At 42.1% G+C, this 23,885-nt stretch overlaps 1 protein-coding gene across 1 annotated transcript in view; it reads left to right on the forward strand.

The window, feature by feature from the left end:
• The window catches only part of INO80 (INO80 complex ATPase subunit), a 130,658-nt gene that overhangs the window by 89,700 nt on the left and 17,073 nt on the right, over window positions 1-23,885 (forward strand). The window contains exon 27 of the mRNA XM_084630137.1: window positions 9,682-9,809. Coding sequence (XP_084486263.1) covers window positions 9,682-9,809 — 128 coding nt within the window. The remainder of the gene's footprint in view (window positions 1-9,681; window positions 9,810-23,885) is intronic.

A 23,885-nucleotide genomic window follows, 5' to 3' on the forward strand; every position in this document is an offset into this window, starting at 1 on the left:
TTTCCCTGCCAGCTTGGGACTTCAGTGCCCTGCCTGGTTTGAGCCAGACACGCTAGCCTGCTACAAACGCAGACCCAGGTCTGAAATGCGTCCCGCAAATGCTGCAGGCTTAACTGAAAACAGCTTAAGAAGTGTTCCTGTCTCCAACACTCAGGTACCCAGCTCCCAGTGGGGTCCAAACCCCAAATAAATCCATTTTACCCTGTATAAAGCTTGTACAGGATAAACTCACAATTTGTTCGCCCTCTGTAACGCTGATAGAGAGATATGCACAGCTATTCTCCCCTTCCCTCCCCCCCTCCCCCCCGGTATTAATACATATTCTGGGTTAGTTAATAAGTAAAAAGTGATTTTATTAAATACAAAAAATTGGATTTAAGTGGTTCCAAGTAATGACAGACAGAACAAAGTGAATTACCAAGCAAAATAAAATAGAACACACAAATCTAAGCCTAATACAGTAAAAAAGTGATTACAGATTAAATCTCACCCTCAGAGATGTTCTAGTAAGTTTCTATCACAGACTGGACGCCTTCCTAGTCTGGGCACAATCCTTTCCCCTGTACAGCCCTTGTTCGAGTTCAGGTGCTAGCTAGGGGATTTCTCATGATTGCAGCCCCCTTTGTTCTGTTCCACCTCCTTATATAGCTTTGGCACAAGGCAGGAATCTTTTGTCTCTTTGGGTCCCCACCCCTCCTTCTAAATGGAAAAGCACCTGGTTTAAGATGGATTTCAGTACCAGGTGACATGTCCTGTGAGACCCCAAGCCTTCATTCCTCCCAGCCTGACTCACAGGAAGGCGTGCAAGCAAACAGAGTCATCCACAGTCAGTTGTCCTGGTTGATGGGAGCCATCAAGGTTCCAAACCACCATTAATGGCCCACACTTTGCATAATTACAAAAGGCCCTCAGAGTTATATTTCATATTTCTAGTTTCACATACAAGAATGATACATACATACAAATAGGATGACCACACTCAGTAGATTATAAGCTTTGTAATGATACCTTACAAGAGACCTTCTTCATGAAGCATATTCCAGTTACATTATAGTCACACTCATTAGCATATTTGCATAAAATCTTATAGAGTGCAACATCATAACTGCAGCTAAAAGAAAATGGGAGGGATAAAAGTGTTGGGGTAAAGTAGGTGGGGGGCATGAAAGGAGAGGTGCATGAGTGTAAGAAAGTTTTGTGGCTGAGGTGGACCCCGAAAGATGAGGATGTGTTCTGAAAAAATCTTGATATCTCATTCTGCCACTTGAAAAAGTTTTTATAAAAGAAAAAGTTTGGAATTAAATATTGTTTGAATAACAATACACAGGAATCTTGTGGGTGTGCACTAGTAAGTAACTATATGGTGAATGATGCAGGTGCAAGGTTAAGCATATGGGTGGGTGCTTGAGGAAGTGTATACCGAAACTGGGTTAAGCAAGCGGATGTTGGTTAAGTGAGAAATAGAGTAGGTTTAAGTTTGAGCGCTGAGAAGGGACATAGATGCAGGGACAGGGGAGCAGTGTGTATGTATGGATGCAGGTATGATCCAAGTCATTATGGAAAGTGAATAATGAAGCACCGAAGAAGCAATTTGATGCAAGGATAAAGCCCAGTGAATGTAAAATGGAACTATGGGTGCAAAGCTCTAAAATAAGTAGGTACTGAAGCAGCTTCTATCTCTTAACCCTGTCCCTATCTCTCTCTGAGACTGAATTCCCACTACCCCTGGCAGCAGACTTAGTTGCGATCACTGTGGGAATCTCTTGAGGCTTTTCCTGTTCTTTGAAAGAAAAATGGTCCTGGATTAAATGGCAGGAAGCGTCTGAGTCCTTTTAGCATCGATAAAAAGCACTGGCTGTTTACTGTGAGAGCCAGCTAGCTTCTTATTGACCCCATTGTGCTCTGCAGACTGCCCGGGGGGAGGGTCACTAGAATACAGACTCGTTATCTCTCTTTCTTCTATATTTTTATATATCCAGAGGGGCATTTTCTAATTCCCCAGGGGTCCATGTGTCCGGCCACAGTCATCAGCCAGAACTCTCACTGAGGTTATTCTGAGTCATAATCATTAGTGACTATCTGTTTTCCACAGGCAGTAGTATCTATAGCACCCCCTCTCAGCCAGCTTCAGTCCATCCCCTGCCTGGCTGGTTGGTAGTTGTTTTTTTTTCTGTTGACTGAAGAGGCACCATTAGGTCCGCAGCCCCTTTCCTGCTGTTGTTGATTACAGGACTGACTGCTTTTTCCTCCTCCACTTTATATAGTAATAAAGAATTTGTTGTTGGGCACAGTGCAATCTGTAAGTCATAGGACTGGTTGACTTTTTTTTAATGAAAAATAAAATGTCAGTGACGACATTTTGAGCTGGAAAAAATCACTTTAGTTGAAATTTTATGATGAAATTTAAAAATCAAAATTTTTACAGTTTCAAATTTTGGGAAAAAAATTTTTTTTTTCAAAATTTTGGAGAAATTCCACTCACTTTTTTAAAAAACTTTTTTCCACAGGGGATAAGGGGGAAAGTAAAAACAGTGGGAGAAAGTGGGTAGGGAGAGAAAATCTTTTAAACTCTATTCTAGTAAACTACACAATGTTGCTTTCTATTGGGGATAACATATAGGTGGAGAGGGTATGTGCCTGATCATGGCTTTGCAGAAGCAGTCTGTGATGCTTCTTGAACACTAGGTGGCGATCTTTAAACATACAGAAATTATTGAGTTTTAAATAATCAATATTGTCAAGATAGGAGGACACCACAACACACAAAATTAAAACAAACCAATTTTCTCTTCCAGTATAAAAATATTCCCTTTGATACGTGTTTCTTGCTTTCCGGTTGGTTGCATTCCTTGAGGGATCTCTGCCTAAATTCTCTGTAGTTTAGTTTGTTCTGTATGCCAAGAGATTAGGCAAAGATCGGGATCAACAGATTATTTTTGTGACAGTGTGACCTCCTTCTCACCCGACTCAGAGTCAAGGGATATCTGATGATAAGTTGTCCTTCACTCCCAGTATGCATCCAGTTGTTTGTAATTGTTTAAAATATAATGAACCATTAAAGGGGAGATGGTTGGAATCAGTGATGAGGCATCTAATGTTTCCAGTTACCAAAACTTAATCCCCTATTCACACTTGTTAAGAGATTGCAGAAGAAAAGCAGTAGTATTTTGCCTTTTGAACCATGCCAAAAGTTCTTCCTAAGCACTACAACGGAATCCTTTAGTTGGGTTGCTTGTCTCAGCATAATTTCTTTTGGCAAACTGACTAGACAGATTTTACATTTGAACAACCACTACTTGTTATTTCACTTCTTCCTCTCATACTCATCCCACTGATAGTTAACAACCACATCAGCTTTTTATCATTTCTAAAGTCTTAATGTTTCATAACTAATGAAGCTAAATAATTTAATTCATCCTGCAGTGGAAAGCAAGCAACCGGAAGAAGAGCAAAATTAAATGGGTCTTCATTTGAAAGTAAATTTATACCTTTTTTAAAGATCCCAAATATATCAACTTAAACCAAATGGCTCTTAAAGCATTTCATCTGTCACTTACCTGCCAAAGCCTGAGTTCAGGGTTCTGTTTTTCTTAAGAGAGTTGATGAAATTACTAACACTGTTAAGGTGGCTGTGCTCTGTTTTAGAGGTTACTAATGCCATCATTTGCAGCTGGAAAACATCTGAGTGCCTAAATTCAGGTCTTGAACTGTCTGTCTTCTTCTTGTGCTGGTCCCGATGTGTATTCCACTGTGGGTGCACGTGCACTTCATGCGCGTGGAGTCAGAGAATTCTTACAAGCAGTGTCGGTTGGTCTATACATGTGCCCTTGTTCTCCTCATGCTTCTAAGGGTATAAAGGGCAGAGCAGCTCAACCACCTCTCCCGTTCCTTATTACCACTGTGTGGTTGAGTCAGAATCTCCCAGTGTCCAGAACGGTTTCTTCGTTATTCTTCGATCTGTAAATATTTCATAGTTTGCCTTTACTGTGTTTTGTGCTTCGTTCTTAATACAGTAAAATCTGTTTTATCCAGCATGTTGTGGGAATAGGGGTGCTCATAAGTGCTGGTTAACTAAGAGGGAGGGAGTTTGGGTGTGGGAGGGGGTGCAGGGCTGGGGATTGGGGTGTGGGAGGGGTTGTGAGGTGCGGGCTCTGGGAAGGAGTTTGGTTGTGGGAGGGGGCTTGGGGCAGGGGGTTGGGGCATGGGAGGGGGTACAGGCAGGTGCCAGATCTGGGGGGGACTCAACTCTGGCGGCTCCCCGCAAGTGGCGACCTGTCCCGGCTGCTCCTAGGTGGAGGTGTGGCAGGCAGCTCTGTGCGCTGCCTTTGCCCACAGGCACCACCCCCGCAGCTCCCATTGGCTGTGGTTCCCAACCAATGGGAGCTGTGGAGCTAGCACTCAGGGTGGGGCAGGGGCAGTGCGTGGAGCCGCCTACCATGCCTCCGCCTAGGAGCAGCTGGGACAGGTTGTGGCTTGCGGGGAGCTGCCAAGGTGAGCACCTTCAGGATCCGGCACCCCCTCCCGCGCCCCAACTCTGTGCCCTGAGCCCCCTCCCACACCCAAACTCCCTCCCAGAGCCCGCGCTCCGCATCCCCTCCTGCGCTGCAACCCCTTGCCCGCCCCCCGCCAATCAGACTATAAACCGGAATTTCAATGAAGATCAGAAATGCCAGTTTATAGATCTTTCTGGTTGGTGAAGTGCCAGATAAAACAGCTTTTACTGTAATTTTAATAAGTTAGATTCCCTGCCTGGGGGAGCACCCACCTCCACCTGCCCTGGGGAGCACAGAGACTTATATTACACCAGAAGATGTTTTTCTCTTCCCAAGCCTCAATTTTCCCCATCATTGGGACCTTCTCTCACTAGGGATATCTCTAAATGGATTTCTGGCTGTATCCTACTCAGCTACCAGCTGTTCTACCCTATATGGAGTAAAGGCTCATTCTACAAGAACACAAGTAACATCAGTGCACTGCTGCAGGGAGTATCTTTACTTTACATTTGCAAAGGAGCTACATGGAGTTCCATCTATACAGTCACAAGACATGACGCTCTAATACAGGACTCCTCTGCTGACACATCCTTTGGGACAGCAGTCATTCAGATGACTCTGTCACCTGCATCCTCGCACCTTCCTCCTACTTGAGTACTGCTTCTCAGCAGTACTCACCCACAGTAGAATATGCCTAGGGACCAGCACTCAAAAAAGAAGTTACTTACCTTATAATAACTGATCCACAGAATAGAAGGGTATGCTACTGCTGCAGGAAGTGAAACCAGATGTTATAGGGATAACAGAAACATGGTGGAATGGTAGTCGTGACTGGACTGCAGGTATTGAAGGGTATATGCTGTTTAGGAAAGACCGAAATAAAGGTAAAGGTGATGGAGTAGCGTTGCATATCAATGATGAGGTAGAATGTAAAGAAATAAGAAGCGATGGAATGGATAAGACAGAGTCTGTCTGGGCAAAAATTACATTGGGGAAGAAAAGTATTAGAGCCTCCCCTGGGATAGTGCTTGGGGTGTGCTATAGACCGCCGGGATCTAATTTGGATATGGATAGAGCCCTTTTAAATGTTTTTAATGAAGTAAATACTAATGGAAACTGCGTGATCTTGAGAGACGTTAACTTCCCAGATATAGACTGGAGGACGAGTGCTAGCAATAATAATAGGGCTTAGATTTTCCTAGATGCGATAGCTGATGGATTCCTTCATCAAGTAGTTGCTGAACCGACTAGAGGGGATGCTGTTTTAGATTTGGTTTTGGTGAGTAGTGAGGACCTCGTAGAAGAAATGGTTGTAGGGGATAATCTTGGTTCAAGTGATCATGAGCTAATTCAGTTCAAACTGAATGTAAGGATTAACAAAAATAAATGTGCAACTAGGGTTTTTGATTTCAAAAGGGCTGACTTTCAAAAATTAAGGAAATTAGTTAGGGAAGTGGATTGGACTGAAGAACTTATGGATCTAAAGGCAGAGGAGGCCTGGGATTACTTTAAATCAAAGCTGCAGAAGCTATCGGAAGCCTGCATCCCAAGAAAGGGGAAAAAATTCATAGGCAGGAGTTGTAGACCAAACTGGATGAGCAAGCATCTCAGAGAAGTGATTAAGAAAAAGCAGAAAGCATACAGGGAGTGGAAGATGGGAGGGACCAGCAAGGAAAGCTACCTTATTGAGGTCAGAGTATGTAGGGATAAAGTGAGACAGGCTAAAAGTCAAGTAGAGTTGGACCTTGCAAAGGGAATTAAAACCAATAGTAAAAGGTTCTATAGCCATATAAATAAGAAGAAAACAAAGAAAGAAGTGGGACCGTTAACCACTGAGGATGGAGAGGAGGTCAAGAATAATCTACACATGGCCCAATATCTAAACAAATACTTTGCCTCAGTCTTTAGTAAGGCTAAAGAGGATCTTAGGGATAATGATAGCATGACAAATGGGAATGAGGATATGGAGGCAGATATTACCATATCTGAAGTAGAAGCGAAACTCAAACAGCTTAATGGGACTAAATTGGGGGGCCCAGATAATCTTCATCCAAGAATATTAAAGGAATTGGCACATGAAATTGCAAGCCCATTAGCAAGAATTTTAATGAATCTGTAAACTCAGGGGTTGTACCGTATGATTGGAGAATTGCTAACATAGTTCCTATTTTTAAGAAGGGAAAAAACGTGATCCGGGTAACTACAGGCCTGTTAGTTTGACATCTGTAGTATGCAAGGTCTTGGAAAAAATTTTGAAGGAAAAAGTAGTTAAGGACATTGAAGTCAATGGTAAATGGGACAAAATACAACATGGTTTTACCAAAGGTAGATCATGCCAAACCAACCTGATCTCCTTCTTTGAGAAAGTAACTGATTTTTTAGACAAAGGAAACGCAGTGGATCTAATTTACCTAGATTTCAGTAAGGCGTTTGATATGGTGCCACATGGGGAATTATTAGTTAAATTGGAAAAGATGGGGATCAATAGGAAAATTGAAAGGTGGATAAGGAATTGGTTAACAGGGAGACTACAGCGGGTCCTACTGAAAGGTGAACTGTCAGGCTGGAGGGAAGTTACCAGTGGCGTTCCTCGGGGATCAGTTTTGGGCCCAATCTTATTTAATCTTTTTCTTACTGACCTTGGCACAAAAAGTGGGAGTGTGCTCATAAAGTTTGCGGATGATACAAAGCTGGGAGGTATTGCCAATTTAGAGAAGGACCAGGATATCATACAGGAGGATCTGGATGACCTTGTAAACTGGAGTAATAGTAATAGGATGAAATTTAATAGTGAGAAGTGTAGGGTTATGCATTTAGGGATTAATAACAAAAATTTTAGTTATAGGCTGGGGACGCATCAATTAGAAGTAACGGAGGAGGAGAAGGGCCTTGGAGTATTGGTTGATCATAGGATGACTATGAGCCGCCAATGTGATACTGCCGTGAAAAAAGCTAATGCAGTCTTGGGATGCATCAGGCAAGGTATTTCCAGTAGAGATAAGGAGGTTTTAGTTCCATTATACAAGGCACTGGTGAGACCTCACCTGGAATACTGTGTGTAGTTCTGGTCTCCCATGTTTAAGAAGTATGAATTCAAACTGGAACAGGTACAGAGAAGGGTTACTAGGATGATCCGAGGAATGGAAAACTTGTCTTATGAAAGGAGACTCAAGGAGCTTGGCTTGTTTAGCCTAACTAAAAGAAGGTTATGGGGAGATATGATTGCTCTCTATAAATATATCAGAGGGATAAATACCGGAGAGGGAGAGGTTTAAGATTTAAGATAAATACTGGAGATTTAAGCTCAGTACCAATGTGGAAACAAGAACAAATGGATATAAACTGGTCATTGGGAAGTTTAGACTTGAAATTAGACGAAGGTTTCTAACCATCAGAGGAGTGAAGTTTTGGAATAGCCTTCCAAAGGAAGCAGTGGGGACAAAAGACCTATCTGGCTTTAAGATTAAACTCGATAAGTTTATGGAGGAGATGGTATGATGGGATAACATGATTTTGGTAATTAATTGATCTTTAAATATTCATGGTAAATAGGCCTAATGGCCTGTGATGGGATGTTAGATGGGGTGGGATCTGAGTTACTACAGAAAACTCTTTCCTGGGTATCTGGCTGGTGAATCTTGCCCATATGCTCACGGTTTAGCTGATCGCCATATATGGGGTCGGGAAGGAATTTTCCTCCAGGGCAGATTGGAAGAGGCCCTGGAGGTTTTTTGCCTTCCTCTGTAGCATGGGGCATGGGTCACAGACGACTAAATCACCTCTTAGATTTCTCCTGGATAAACAAATAAATTAAGCTTCTAGCATCTCTCACCATAAGGCAGGTTTTCCAGCTCACTCTGTATAATTGACCTGTCCTTATTACTTACCACTAATAATTTTGTGCTAACTGTAGACTTTGTCATAAATGATTTTATATTTTCTTCCATATCATATTATTGAGAAGCATATTGAATAGCATTGGACCAAGAACAGATCTTTACAGGACTCTACTAGAAACATTCCCCTTGGATGAGTCCTCATTTATTATTTATTTATTTATTTATTTATTATTTAGATCTATCAGTTAACCAGTTTGTAATCAATTTAGTATGTGCTACCGTGATTTTTTTTTTATATTGCTATTTTTAATCAGAATGTTATGCTGTACGAAGTTAAATGCCTTACAGAAGTCTGTTATGTTAGCCCATCACTTCTGGTCTAATCTATACATTGACAAGTCTGCAAAAAAAAAAAAAAAAAAAAAAGGCGGGTGGGTGGGAGGGTACCTGCTAGTTAATAGGAAAATATATTCTCAAAATCTCAGGACTCTGCTACAACCTGAATTATCTGCAGTTATCACATTCCATCCTGATTATAGGCCTAGGATTCAGACATCAAAAGGATAAAGTAATCTGTGATCTTTCTAGCTGAGAATTTTTGAGGAAATTTCTCCACCACCACCATTTCCCTCCTCCTGTCTCCTTTTCAGTGGTAGTACATTGCTTATGCACAGAATCTGCAAACAGAAACTCCTTCCTGCCCAAACTGCTGCTGCAGTGCTGAAGGAGAGAGGATATGAAAAATTATATTTAAAGTGTCTTAAAGATTGTCAGCTGGAAACCGCTCTTAAAAACAAAAAGAAAACTAGAAATGAGGAGGGAATCCAGGCAGTGTGTGAAGGATGTTTTGTTTCACAATGAACCAAACTTGTGTACTGGTAATACTGTTGGTCTTGTGCATGCATCAGTAATATGAATAATATAACCAAACCTCGGAGGATGGCAATAGCAGATGTCCAAAAGACAGAACTTTGTTGTCTGTGTGGTATAACATGAAGAGATTCCTTATTATACTAGTGTGGACATAGTCCCCGGTGATACTAAGAGAGAGGCCTTGACAGTGGGATGTGGCTATCTAAACAGGACCATGTCTTATTTGTGTGGACGTGATTCCCAGGTTGGGGAGCTCTTATACGCCAGTTCCAGCCCAAACCAGCAAAAGTTACTATAAACAATGAGGTTAGACATGCTGGCCAGAAGGGAGCTTGCAGCTCCCCCAGTCCCAGTCACTTTAGGAAATGATACTGCAGTGAAACACTACGAAGTTTCAGAAATAAATCCTTTGTTAGCTTGTTTCATGCAGCTGTTTCAGCTTTTTACTCACTTTTTTCTCACCCTCTCCTTCTCAGACAAAGAGAGCCTGATCACAGACAGTGGGAAGCTTTATGCTCTTGACCTTCTGTTGACACGGCTGAAATCTCAAGGACACAGAGTTCTTATTTACTCTCAGATGACACGGATGATTGACTTGCTGGAGGTAGGTGGTGGATTCTGAAGACACTGATTTGAAATCTAGCTCTTTTGATACATTAATTGTAATTTGGATTAGGCAAATATGGCATACAATTATTATAGGGCCACCCAGGAAACACATTCTCATACAGAGGTTTAATGGACATTAATGATGAGTGTAGATGAAGTATGAAAGGGGAAAGATAATGGCCAAGGATGAAGTTGGAACTCATTGTTGAAATATCTTCAGTCCCTGCCTCAGAATTGAAATTTCCATTGGATTAGTTTCTTGGGTAGGTGAGAAGAATCTGTCTTAGAGGAGGTATGGATGAGAACCATAATCATAAACCAGGTGGCCTATTGGTAGAGCTCTTAACTGCCGTGTGGGAAATGAGATCACTTCTCAATACCCTGTCTCTGTGGCTGCAGGGTATATGAGTCCTGCCAAAACAGCACAGGCATCCCCTAGAAGAAGGGATGCATCGTGTCCATCAGTGCCAACCCCTCCCTTTCAATTAAGGATCAGCATTAATAGCTTTTGTGATTTTGCAGTACTCTCCCAGTAGAAAGATAGTGGCCGCGATGCATGCTAGGTACGAAATGGCTTTGAGGTTTCAAAAGACCACTGGAGTGTGTGTGGCTGAGGGTGAAGTTTTCAGACTGAGTAGTGTGGCTGGCAAATACGAAAAATGTATGAGGCAGTGAAATTTCAGTACTGCTGGAACATCAGGGTCCGGTGATCATTGAGGTAGCCTTCCATAAGTGCAGGTGGTGGTTATTAAATAACATTTTATATGCTACAGTATCTCTGCCATCTAGTCAAGACAGCCAGGAAAGTATTTTCAGGACTTAAAAATGTGCAAAGGCTGAATCAACATTGTGTATAGGTCACAAATTCTGGAGTCTACTGGGAGTACAGCTGACAGGAGGCTCGGTAGCCATCTGCATGCTGAGCTGTATTTCTACTGCTATGAGATGATCACACATTTCCAAATGGCAGAGGGATATAAGGCTGCCTTTCTGGATCTTGGCCAATTCCCCAGCCTGCTTCTCCTCTTGCAATACTGGACGTAGTTCAGTCTTGTCCACAGGCATTAAAGGCTGTTCACACCCCAGATTATACCTCAGAAGTCAAAGGAAGTGGCAATTAAGAGCTCTCATCTTGTCTGTTAGCATTCTAGCTTTTAAATTTTGTTGTGGAGCACCAGTGAGCAAATTTTCCCCTGTGATCTCTCCTCTCCCTCAGGGAACCAACATTTTCCGGGGCTCTGTTCCCCAAACAGGTCCGCCTGTCAAGATCTCTTTGTTTGTCCTCTTCCTCTATCATGTCAGAGAAACTTGTGCTGAGCAAACCAAAGCCCAACAAGTGCTCCATTTGCAAGAAAATTCTCTCAGAAACTATGTCAATGCTGCTCTGAGCCCTTTGATCCTCGCTTTACCAAAGGAAGGGACTGGACTGCACATTGGGGTGTTTTCTTCTCCCGGTGGTAGCCAAGACTTCTCCACAAATATTTTTGTAAAATGTGGATCTACCTTCCTTGATGCCAGGGAACAGCAAACCCAACACCCCTCTCTATAAAACATGTTCTCAAATGCAAGTCCCATAATTTCCCAGGTCTTTTCAATCCACCTGAAAAAGGAAAAGCTCCAGGGATATACCTTCTACCTCAAGTGAGTAATTGGTTCACTTGTGCAGTAGTCTGGCCTGCTGTCTGACTCTCCTTCTCAATAAGAGGCTCTTAGCAGTTCTGGCATCTACACTAATAGTAATACATCTATTACTTCTCCCTTTGCATACTGGAGCACTGAGGAACATAGTCTTTGTCTGGAGAATAGAGGACATTACTTGCTGCCTTAATCCAGAAGGGCGTGGAGGAAGTGTGTATGTGAAAGCTTGGTGTTGGGTTGATGGAGTGTAATGAATCCACCATGCAAAAGCATTTCGGATGTGGGATGAATCAAAATGCACAAGTTCAATTAGATGCACCAAGGCTGGTAGATGCACCAAATTTTTTGTTCTGAGAGTGCATATGTGGTAACAGGAACATGCACATTTATTCTCTTTACCCACCTTTGCCTGCCAGCTCTCTTCTAATTAGTGGATATGATAATGAAATAGGCAAAGTTTAGTTTTCTGAAGACTTAGAAGGTTTAATACTCATATGTGTCACTATTTTGTCCTCTACCAATAACTGTGCAGATAGGTAGAGCAGTGGGATGGTGTGTGAATGTGGAATTCCATGGACTATCATGTGCTGTCCCAGCATGGGTGTGGCTTCGTTGACAATCACTCATCAGAGAAGATGATTATTTTTTCAGTGTTCCAGCCCACGCTTTAGGGAGCAGATATTTATGGTTCAGAAAAACTATTGAAAAAACGAATAATGATGTAAAGATACATAAAACATTGGGCTTCTCAGCCTTGATTGTGTCTCTCTAAATGTAAATTACAGTTAAATAGAGGGTTCTGCACTTCACATCAGTGTAGAAAAAGTCAAGTGCCCTTATTTAGAACAGTTTTGTAATAGTGGTGTCTTCGCTGCTAGTGAAAGAAAAAGCTTAATGAACTTACAGAAATACACTTCGGTTAAAGCAGGGGCTGAGAATCAGTTGTGGATACTATTCCTAGTTGTACAACTGATTTGCTCTGTGACCATAGGCAAGTAACTTGTTTAAGCTTGTTTGTAAGTTTAGATGACAGGGTGGTAAAAAATGTTTGACTGCTTTACACTACAGCTTCTACACTACAGCTCTACCACTAGTGGAAAATTGTGTCCAGTTTCTCCTAAAGGTGTAGATGTACCCTTAGTGCTTTAAGTTCCCTATCTACAAAGATGGGGAAAACACTTACCTAGTGTGGTTAGATGTTTGGCTGCGTGTGTGTGTTCTCCCTGTGTGCTGCCCCAGCTCTGCGCAGACAGCTGGCACATCAGACCTTGAGCAAACTGCCCAATGACAAGAGCCCTTAAAGTACGAAGGTACCAGGCCAGGTTTATTGTTGACAAAGCATGGTAATAGCACCTGGCAGACTCTATGAGGATACTAAGATATGTATGCCCATGACAATGGACTAGCTCAGTGAATGGCGGGACTTTCCATTCCCCCCTGGGCTGGACAAAGATACTCCCTCTGACATACATCTTTATTCACTGATACAAACAAGTTAGTATTACTTCCCCCTGACATGGTGGCTAGTTATCACCTTGTACATGTTGGTTTGATCAAAACATCTTTATTACATACTGTTATCCTGACCTTATCTTTTAGAAGGAGTCAGTGTGTTCCTGTTATCCTTGGGGAATGTTTTTTGTACCATCCTTAATATCAGGATGTTCTGGTACTACTTAATACTGGGATGTGTTTGCGTGAGTATTCTGTGCTTAGCACTTCTGAGCAATGTGTATTTTTGCAAGATTAACCCTGTTGCCAGATTCTGTGAGCATGTCCTGCCTCATACCAGGCTTCTGATACAAGAGCTTATGTCTTCCCACTACACCTACCACTTAGAGGGGTTGAAAGACTTATTTAATGTTTACACAGCACTTTGGAAATGTTAAATATTCTATATCTGCTGCTGCTTACTTATTGTTGTTTATTAAATGTTCGAAAAATGCTTGGATATTCTTGGATGAAAGGCACTAGAGAAGTACCACTTAGCGTTAATAATAGTAGCAGTTTATTGCTGCTTCTCTGGTTCACTGAATATTGCAAAATATTTTGACAAAGGTAAAATATAAGATAACATTAAAGAATGTATCAATCAAGAACATTTTAAGATGAGAAACCATAATTCAAGTGCAAATATAGTGTTCAACATACTTTAAAAGAAAAGAAAAAAGTGTGTATGGGGGGGATAAATAATGCAGATCTGATGATTCCTCCTAGCTCATATTTTTACTGTTCTGTTTATTTCAAAAGCATAAAGCTAATTACAGGTAATATCCACAATAAACAGTGGCTAAAGGGCTTAAATGTTAATTTGACATATAACCAGAGCAGATATAGCAATTATAGAAACTAATGAAATCTTAAAGAAAAAATAACCTACCCCCAACCAAAGTTTTTGCCCCAAAAGAGAAATGCCAGAGACTCTATGAAGTCCACTAAGGGGCTTCTCTATTACTATTGATTTTACAGGGAAGGACTCAAATACTGCAGTGATAGATGGCAGTATAAAACCCAAGATAGATAAATAGCAATTATGTGAAGTGGTGCCACTAATTTAAAATGAATAACTCTTTGTGTAGACAATCCCTAAGTCCAGTACCTAAGCACAGTGGAGCACTACTTTAGCAGGCTAGTAGAACACCCTGTTGTATCTAGTTAGTGCAGGTTTTATCGTAAACTGAGTTCCCTGACTTACGTGGGTTCATTTTAGAAAATAAATGTTCTTTCGATGCCGTTTTTGCTCTCTGTATATTGACAGATTCTGCATATAGACATAATGGCTTTGTCTACACTACGAGCTGGGGTGTGATTCGTAGCTCGTTTACACATAGTCATGCTAGCTTGATGAGAACTAGTGGGAGTATAAATAGTGAAGCTGTGGTTGCACTGGCAGTGGCAGCCATGTTAAGTACATACCCGCACGATTCAGGCAGGCTTGTGCTCAGCATGGCTAAGCCGTGCTGCTACTGTCTGTGCTACTTGCAGTTAGCACTTGTATGTGTACTCGAGCTGGGATTCACCCCTCACTCATAATGTAGACATAGCCAATGTAGTAATTTTAAACCATGTTATCATGTTCATGACATACTATGACATACAATGTGGGTCATTGCTGTATATGTACAGCTTTCATACTGTTAGAGGAATCCACCAGCAGTTCTACAGTCTTTGGACTGTGACTCACAGATAGGCTGAGAGTCCAATCAACAGCTACAGTCTTCTGGGTATGAGCAACATTTCTTCCTAAGGATACAACTAAAGTCTTGTTCAGAAGGGCCTAGTTTTAGCAGGAGGGAGGTTTTGCTAGCTACCTATTTTCCTCTGTTTCTAGGGCTGTCAATTAATCGCAGTTAACTCACGCGATTAACTCAAAAAAAATTAATAGCAATTAATCGCAGTTTTAATTGCACTGTTAAACAATAGAATACCAATTGAAATTTATTAAATATTTGGGATGTTTTTCTACATTTTCACATATATTGTATTCTGTGTTGTAGTTGAAATCAAAGTGTATATTATTTGTATTACAAATATTTGCACTGTAAAATGATAAAACAAATAGTATTTTTCAGTTCACCTCATACAGGTACTATAGTGCATTCTCTTTGCTGTGAAAGTGCAATTTACAAATGTAGATTTTTTAAAAAAAAATTTTTGTTACATAACTGCACTCAAAAACAAAACAAAGTAAAACTTCAGAGCGTACAAGTCCACTCAGTTCTACTTCTTGGTCAGCCAGTCGCTAAGACAAACAAGTTTGTTTGCATTTACAGGAGATAATGCTGCCCTCTCCTTATTTACAATGTCACCAGAAAGTGAGAACAGGCGTTTGCATGACACTTTTGTAGCCAGCATTGCAAGCTATTTACGTGCCAGATGTGCTAAACATTCGTATGCCCCTTCATGCTTCAGCCACCATTCCAGAGGACATGCTTCCATGCTGATGATGCTTGTTAAAAAAAATGAGTTAATTAAATTTGTGACTGAACTCCTTGGGGGAGAATTGTATGTCCCCTGCTCTGTTTTACCCACATTCTGCCATATATTTCATGTTATAGAAGTTTAGGATGATGACCCAGCACATGTTCGTTTTAAGGACATTTTCGCTGCAGATTTCACAAAACGCAAAGAAGGTACCAATGTGAGATTTCTAAAGATAGCTATAGTATTCGACCCAAGGTTTAAGAATCTGAAGTGCCTTCCAAAATCTGAGAGGTATGAGGTGTGGAGCATGTTTTCAGAAGTCTTAAAAGGGCAACACTCAGATGCAGAAACTACAGAACCCGAATAACCAAAAAATGAAATCAGTCTTCTGTGGTGGTGTCTGACTCAGATAATGAAAATGAGCATGCATCGGTCCGCACTGCTTTGGACAGTTATCGAGCAGAATCCGTCATGAGCATGGATGCATGTCCACTGGAATGGTGGTTGAAGCATAAAGGGACATATGAATCTTTAGCATATCTGTCATGAAAATATCTTGCGATGCCGGCTACAGCAGTGCCATCAGAACACCTGTTCTCACTTTCAAGTAACATTGTAAACAAGAGGTGGGCAGCATTATCTCCTGCAAATGTAAACAAACTTGTTTGTCTGAGCAATTGGCTGAACAAAAAGTAGGACTAAGTGGACTTGCAGGCTCTAAAATTTTACATTGTTTTATTTTTGGATTCAGGGGTTTTTTGTACATAATTCTACATTTGTAAGTTCAATTTTCATGATAAAGAGATTGCATTACATTATTTGTATTAGGTGAATTGAAAAAAACTGTTTCTTTTGTTTTTTTTACAGTGCAAATACTTGTAATAAAAATAAATACAAAGTGAGCACTGCACACTTTGTATTCCGTGTTGTAATTGAAATCAATATATTTGAAAATTTAGAAAACATCCAAAAATATTTAAATAAATGGTACTCTATTATTATTTAACAATGCGATTAATCATGCGATTAATCACAATTAATATTTTTAATCGCTTGACAGCCCTAGTTATTTCTTAATCCATTGATAAACGTTGACTCCCACAACTGCCTATAGAGAAGATAGAGGTACGACTTGAGAGCCCAGGCACTGGGTGTGTTGTGATAGATTTAATGAGGAGTGTGCAACATATGCTCAGCCAAGAAGCTGTAGGACATTTCTGACAGCCTGCTTAAATTGGCTTTTAGCTCCTCTTCTTTCTCCCCCACTTTCCTGTCCTGTGCTGTGGGCATTGATTTTTGTGCTGTGGTGTTTGATAATATCTGCTGAAAGGGAGGGGTGGAATGTTTAGGAATGTGGAAGGGCATTTTTGTTTCTGACAACACCAAATAGGGATTGCAAAGCCAAGTTGTTCACATTAAATAAGGAAGGGGTGTGAAGCACAGTTACCTAATAATAGAGACAGGTATGTATAGATTCTCCTTGCAGGAGTCTCTATGAGAAAAACAAGCTTAAATCTACCTATAGCCTTTGCATCAGGGAAGAAGCATTATTAGAGTGAGTCTGCAAATTTTCCTCAGCACTTCACAGTTCGCTTTTCCCTGGGATCCAGTCACATCACCAACTTTCCAAAGAGCTGGGGGTCGAGCACTCCCCGGCTCTTTGGAAAGTCGGCACCTACGACTGCTCTGCCCCAAGCCCTGACTCCACTCCACCCCTTCCCCCAAGGCCCCACCCCCGCCCCACCTCTTCCCGCCCCCACTTAGGGTGACCGGATAGCAAGTGTGAAAAATCAGGACAGAGGATGGGGGTTAATAGGCACCTATATAAGAAAAAGCCCCGAATGTCAGGACTGTCTCTATAAAATCAGGACATCTGGTCACTCTACCGCTGTTCCATCCCCACCCCATCTCTTCCTGCCCAGTTCCGCCCCCTCTCCCAAGCATGCCACGTCCTCGCTCCTCCCTCCCAGCCTCCTGCACGCCATGAAACAGCTGTTCGGGGTGGACAGGAGGCACAGGGAGGGAGGGGAGGTGCTGATCTGTGGGACGGCTGGGGGGTGGGAGGCACTGGGGGAAGTGGGGAAGGACTGACTGGGGGCTGTCGGTGGATGCTGCGCACCCACCGTTTTCCCCCCCTGTGGGAGCTCCAGCCCCAGAGCACCCACAGAGTCAGTGCCTATGGGACCAGTAATGGCTGTAGTGGGGAAAGGAAGAAACGAGAGCACAGAACAGGAAAGGATTGTCTTTCTACCTTTTATAGGCAGGGAGAATATAGTGGGGACTATCATTATGTACAACATTATGTACAACACTTCTCCTTATGTACAATAAAAACTAAAAGCTATGGTCAGTTAAATTACTTGCTTTAGAAATCCAAAACTTAGTAGCCAGTGAATATACAGCATTATAACTTCTGGGTATGGAAAACCGCACCCTGTGCAGCTCAGTTCTAGTTCTCAAACTGTGGGTCAGGACCCCAAGGTGGGTTGTAACCCCATTTTAATGGAGTCGCCAGGACTGGCGTTAACTTGCTGGGGCCCAGGGCAGAAGCCAAAGCCCTATGGCTTCAACCCTGGGTAGCGGGGCTCAGGTTATAGGCCCCCTGCCTGGGGCTGAAGCCCTTGGCTTTGACTTTAGTCCTGGCCCATCAGCCTGGGGCAGTGGGGCTCAGGCAGGCTCAGGCTTCAGTCCGCCCTCCTGAAGTCATGTAGTAATTTTCGTTGTCAGAAGAGGGTCACGGTGTAAATGAAGTTTGAGAACCCCTGAGTTATAAGGAATAAAATGTCTCAGAATATAACCCAGGATCCCACTGTACTGTAACCTAGGTGACAGGTTTCAGAGTAACAGCCGTGTTAGTCTGTATTGGCAAAAAGAAAAAGAGTACTTTATGGCACCTTAGAGACTAACCAATTTATTTGAGCATAAGCTTTCGTGAGCTACAGCTGTAGCTCACGAAAGCTTATGCTCAAATAAATTGGTTAGTCTCTAAGGTGCCACAAGTACTCCTTTTCTTTTTGTAACCTATGTGTAAGTGGGATTTGTAGGCAGAAAACATGAGACATTTTTCAGTATTCCTCTCACTCCTCAGCTGTCTGCCATCAGAAAAGCCTACTATGGGCAGCGGGGTGGTGTGTGTGTGATTCGTTGCTGCGTTAGATCTAGCTTGTTCTGCATTTTTGGCATTTTTATGTTTTGTTTAAATCAGTTTGCTTGAGGAGTATCTAAAAGTTTTTCTAGTATCCTGATGTCCCTGTAGGTCCCAGTGGATAGAGCGGAGGAGGAAATGGAAGTGGCTGGACTTCTTTGTTGCTTCAGTGAACAGACTTTCTGCAACCAGAATAGTTTTAAATATTTTCCTGGATTAATACCCTTGCAATCATGCTGACATTCTTGGCTAAACAAGATTAGCAGGAGGATTTTCAAGTGGGTTTAATATAGGTATCCCCATAGGATTAGTCACCAGCTTCTGTTTTACTATAAAAAAACAAAATATACCAGTCTGTACTTGGTTAAAGAGGTTGAGTCACCGTTTGGTAAGTATCGCAGTGTACTCCTTGGACCCTTTGGTATAGTTGCTGTATTTGCCTTGTCTTGTTTCAGCTGGGGTACTCTGCTCAGTATTTTTGTGACTTTCTGAATCATTATATGGGTCTTGGTGTGGAATGCTGATTTTCTTCATCACTATTGTGCTTTTTTAGATCTCCATTTTAGGGGAGCTTGAATACTTGGTTGTCATTAGGCCTCTCCCTCAGTCACAATAGAGGAGCTGGTGTACTAGTTTACAACTACCATTTAGTTTTGTATAGTTTCTTTGCGTTAGAATTATCTCCTAAGTGCTTTGCAGTCTGTTGCTATGTTCAGATATTTACCCAAAATACAAAATTCAGGGGAGCACCAAGGACACCAAATGAGGTATGGGTGAAATGAGAATAAAAAGATTTTAGAAAAAAATGGTTTGTTAAATTTGTGTATTTGAAATGATGAGATTATTGAATAAAATGTAATTAATAGAAAACACTAACTAACTGGGGAACTATCAAAACACTAACGAAAAAAACCCCTAAGAATAATGCGTACACTTGAAAATTTACAGGAAAAGCAGAAAGGATAAGCTCTGGACTTAGATAATGCCCAGGATACTTCAAAAAGATAATGCCCAGGGCTTCAAAAATTGCATCTCCTGTCCATTTTTCATCAGTGATGACCACCAGCACTGCCTCTACTGTCTCAGAGAAGCTCATATTAAGTACACTATTTGCCACTCTTTTCCCATCCAAACTCAGCAGTTGTGAGAACTCCAGCTTTGGAAACACCTTATAGAGCGTGCAGTGAGGTCCAAGTCAGACCCAATCTTGGGAGACGCTACCTGTACATCAGCCAGAATCATCAAGGAGTGCACCTCCCCAGTACTATGTCAGACTCCAGAGTGGAGAAGAGTAGAGGGAAAAACTCTTCATCTGGGCCCTCTCACAAACAGATCCGCACCTTCTAAGAGGAGAAAACACTCCCATACCCCATCCAAGTCGGGTGAGCCTTCACACCCAAGCCACAAGGATTTAGGCCCCCTAAGTCTCATGGGCAGGATCAGAAGGCACATAGGAGCAAGGATCCTTTAGTACCAGCCTCCACATCAACTTCAACACTAACTGCAGTACAAACTAAAATGAAACACTGGGACCTGAAGTACTGGGTACCGTTGAAAACCACCAGGTCGAAGACTCATTCACTGACAGTACCATCACGGCACTGTAAGGAACAACTGTCTATACCTACTCCAGCAAAATGGAGTAACAAAACACAACTGCCAAAGGGGCTAGTGACTTACACCACTTGGAAGGATATCTTCCTCCTCCTGGACCCACAGTTTCCCTTGTTATCAAGACTGATACTCGTGAGAGAGATTCTAACACCAGTGGCAATTGAGGACTCTGGAAGAAGTTTATCTCCTGTCTTCTCCACTAGCTGCTGTATCCCCTCAACAGGACCAGCAGCACAATGGAGCCAGATCTGACTTTCTCATTCCTGGGAGATCAGATGTACCAGTGGAACCAGCTTCACCTCTACTTAGAAAGATCAGCCCAGACAGGCTCGAGAGTCTCCTATAACCAGTCTCAGCCACAACAAACAGGGACCTCCTCCTTGGGACTGGTGGTACCCAATGCCTTAGGGACTGTTGCAACCTATTTTTGAGCCCTCATACTGGCCTTATTAGGGTCACGGTACCTGGAATCTGTGCTGCCCAACAGGGAGTCTTACCACCCCTCTCCTTCAAAGGGTCTACCAAAGTCTCCCCCTGTGGAATAGAAGGAAGACTATCCGGTACCAACAGGAATATTATCCTCATTACCTGATGAGGCTGTTGCCCCAGCCTCACTTGCAAGCCAGACAATCGGACAATTTCAAGAGTTGTTACAGAGAGTGGTGGAAGAGCTCCCATATCTTCTTAGAGGAGATCCAGGACTCTCAACACATGCTCCTGGATCTCTCTCAGCCTATGGGTTCCTGTTGGATTGCATTCCTGCATATTAAAACTGGCAAGGTCAGTATGGCACATGCTGACTACCTTTGACCCTATCCCCAAGAGTACAGAAAAGCGGTACTTTTGTCCCAGCGGGGAGATCTTGTTTACCCACCCTGCCCTTTACTCCTGGGTGATCCAGGCAGCCATAGAAAGATCCAAACAACAACATAGAAGGGCCACTCTTGCATATAAGGAAGAAGGGTGTATACATCTACCAGCCTTCAGTTTAGCATCTCAAACTATAAGGCCCTTCTTGCCAAATATGATTTCTCGAATTACTCTAAAGTTCCTGGACTTTAGGGACAAGTTATCTTAGGAAGACAGGACGCAATTTCAAGCCGTTACTGACAAGGGCAAACTAGTCGCCAAACCTCATTACAAGCTGTGGTTGATGCAGCCAATGTGGCAGATACGGCATCAAAACTAGGGCGGCTGCCACTGTGATGTGGTGGGAATCCTGGCTGCACTCTTCGGGATTTCCCAGGGAAGTCCAAAACACTGTTTAAGACTTACCCTTTAATCTTTTCAATGAGAAGACAGATGAATCTTTGCACTCCTTGAAAGACTCTAGGGAAACCCTCAGCTCCCTGAATATATATGCGCTGGCCCTGAAGAGAAAATGCCATAAACAGCTCTACAAACAGAGGTCCTTACCGCAATCTTCCTTTCACCAGTGCTTTTATGAGCCACTTTGCAAATGTCAGAAAATGGAATGGTCAAGAGACCCTGCACCTTCTGCTTCAACCACAGCTACTGAACCTCACCTGCGAACCAAGAGAGATTTTTGATGAGGCACTTGAGAGTTGCAAACCAGGACTGATGTTATCTCCACCCGATTCAGAGATCCGCTTTGGGGTACACCTTGCAAAATTTTCCCACATTCTGTTTCCAGTTTGCTGATCCATTTACCTCCCTAATCCTGTCTCCCAAAAAATGAGGCCTCATCCATGTCCAATTACTTATGTCAAGCCAGGCCTACACCATTAGCTTATTTTCCACCCCCAGTGACTTCCTGAAGATATTGGTAATCAAACTAGTGAGACTGGTATCCCAGGGGACACAACTATATCCCTTTTGTGGACAGCATTTTAAAAAGGTCATCATCCAGAACAGCTTGTTGCAAAGCAACAGATCAATCTTTGGAGATGATCTAAGTGCACAAATTTACAGTAAATCTGAGGAGCTCACACCATCCATTTAATAAAATCTCCCATCTGGGAGAGGCAATACATACTGCTGTGGTCAAAGTGTCTGCATAATGAGAGAGATTACCCAAAATCTAGATCTTTGTAAAAAGAATCACAGCAATCCACTGTTAATGATACCACTTTGCCTTCAAATTCTGAGTCTGGATGTCTCTTGCATAGATATCGTGCCATGGACAGGGCTCCAAGAGACCTACAGAAATTCCTGCTAGGGATCTGAAACTCCTTATCTGACGTGATGCAGAGGCAATGTTGTCTCCTCTTGATGCACACTTCAAGCATAGACCAGGTCATACTGAAAGGCACTCCCTGTTTTGGCTACTGGACCCTCAAATATTGATGTCTAATGCAAGTCTCAAGATGGGGAGAGCAATTACACTGTATAGCTCAGGGAGTATGGGATCCAAGTTAAAGGAAGAATCGGTTTATGTTAAGGGTAGGGAAGCTGGTCTTTCTAAGGGTCAAGTGCCAGCTTCAAAGGAGTATACTTCCTAGCACAGTCAGACAGCACTACAACTACGGCATATCTACACAACTGAGAGTGGAGGTGGGACAAGTGTTTGAATATGATTTTTTTTTTCATTATTAATTAATTCATCTAAATGTTTCTTTAGCTTTGGAAGTGCTTTTCTAGTGAGAAAGTGAGGAGGCATGGCTTAAACCCAGTTTCCTAGCAACAAAGCTAAACTGCCTCTGAGATCTACACAGATCAAGGCATGGCATATTACTCTGATGGGTCCTGAAGTTAACACTAGAAAAGTTTAGATACCAAATTTTCCAGTCAGAGTTAAGAAGGTGAGTGTTCACCTTGCTTTTCATAAAGCTGCGAGACAGTCATCTAGCAAAAAGTGAGGTTTTTCCAGGCATTGATTAGAGAGAGGGAGATGGATAAAGGGCAGAGGTGTCTTCACCAGGGCTAAACAAGAGAAATCTGAATGTCATAAGGAAAAAACAAACCAACAAATGAAAACCCTAATATTGCACTGAGAGATGAGACAGTACAGTGGGAATGGAATGAAAGTGATGAATAGGGGGCCAGTGAACACAGCTTGATGGGTTGGATAAAGTGCTCGTTTTGGTAGAGGAGTTGCACGATGAATGGCAACCAAGACACATGTAGAGCTAGGGTGAGAGCCAAAGATACAAGCAAAATGTTCGAGATATTTGAAGAAGTTGGTACAATCAGGATGATGAGGGAAAAGAGCGACACTCTGAACAGTAGGAGTCCATGGATAAATGGAAGGCTGTTGCTATATGCTAGTTAGTTTCAAAAGCTGTTTAGCAGATTGTGTATGTGGGGGAGGAGTAAATACTGAGAAAGCTGGGTGAACACTACTTTCTCAGATACGTATCTAGGAGGAAGATAATAGGCCATAACTAGAAAGTGGATTAATATCTGACCGTTAGATGTTGGTGGCTACCTGAAGTCAATCTTTGTTTTTCAAAGCACCAGCAGGTTTTATGCATAATGATTGGGGATATCTTGTTGGTCTAATGAGAGCGGGGTCATTTAAAGACATACTGTCAGCTCAAAATTTCGTCCAAAAATTAGATTTAGTAATAACAAGTTTTTACCAAACCATAAGACCAGACCTTGTTCATGATCCTTTTCTCTTTAAAAAACGAATGCATTGGAAACTTTTTTTTTTAATAAGCAGATACTCTTAGGCAGTGTCCGTTACCAAACCAATACGATCCTGAAAATGAAATGGTAATGAACAAAAGTTAAGATAACTTCATTTGTCATTGCCCAACTTGAGTGAAATGCAGAAAATAAACAAAT

This window comes from Lepidochelys olivacea (assembly GCF_965140295.1).
Source record: "Lepidochelys olivacea isolate rLepOli2 genome assembly, chromosome: 6".
Lineage (NCBI taxonomy): Eukaryota > Metazoa > Chordata > Testudines > Cheloniidae > Lepidochelys > Lepidochelys olivacea.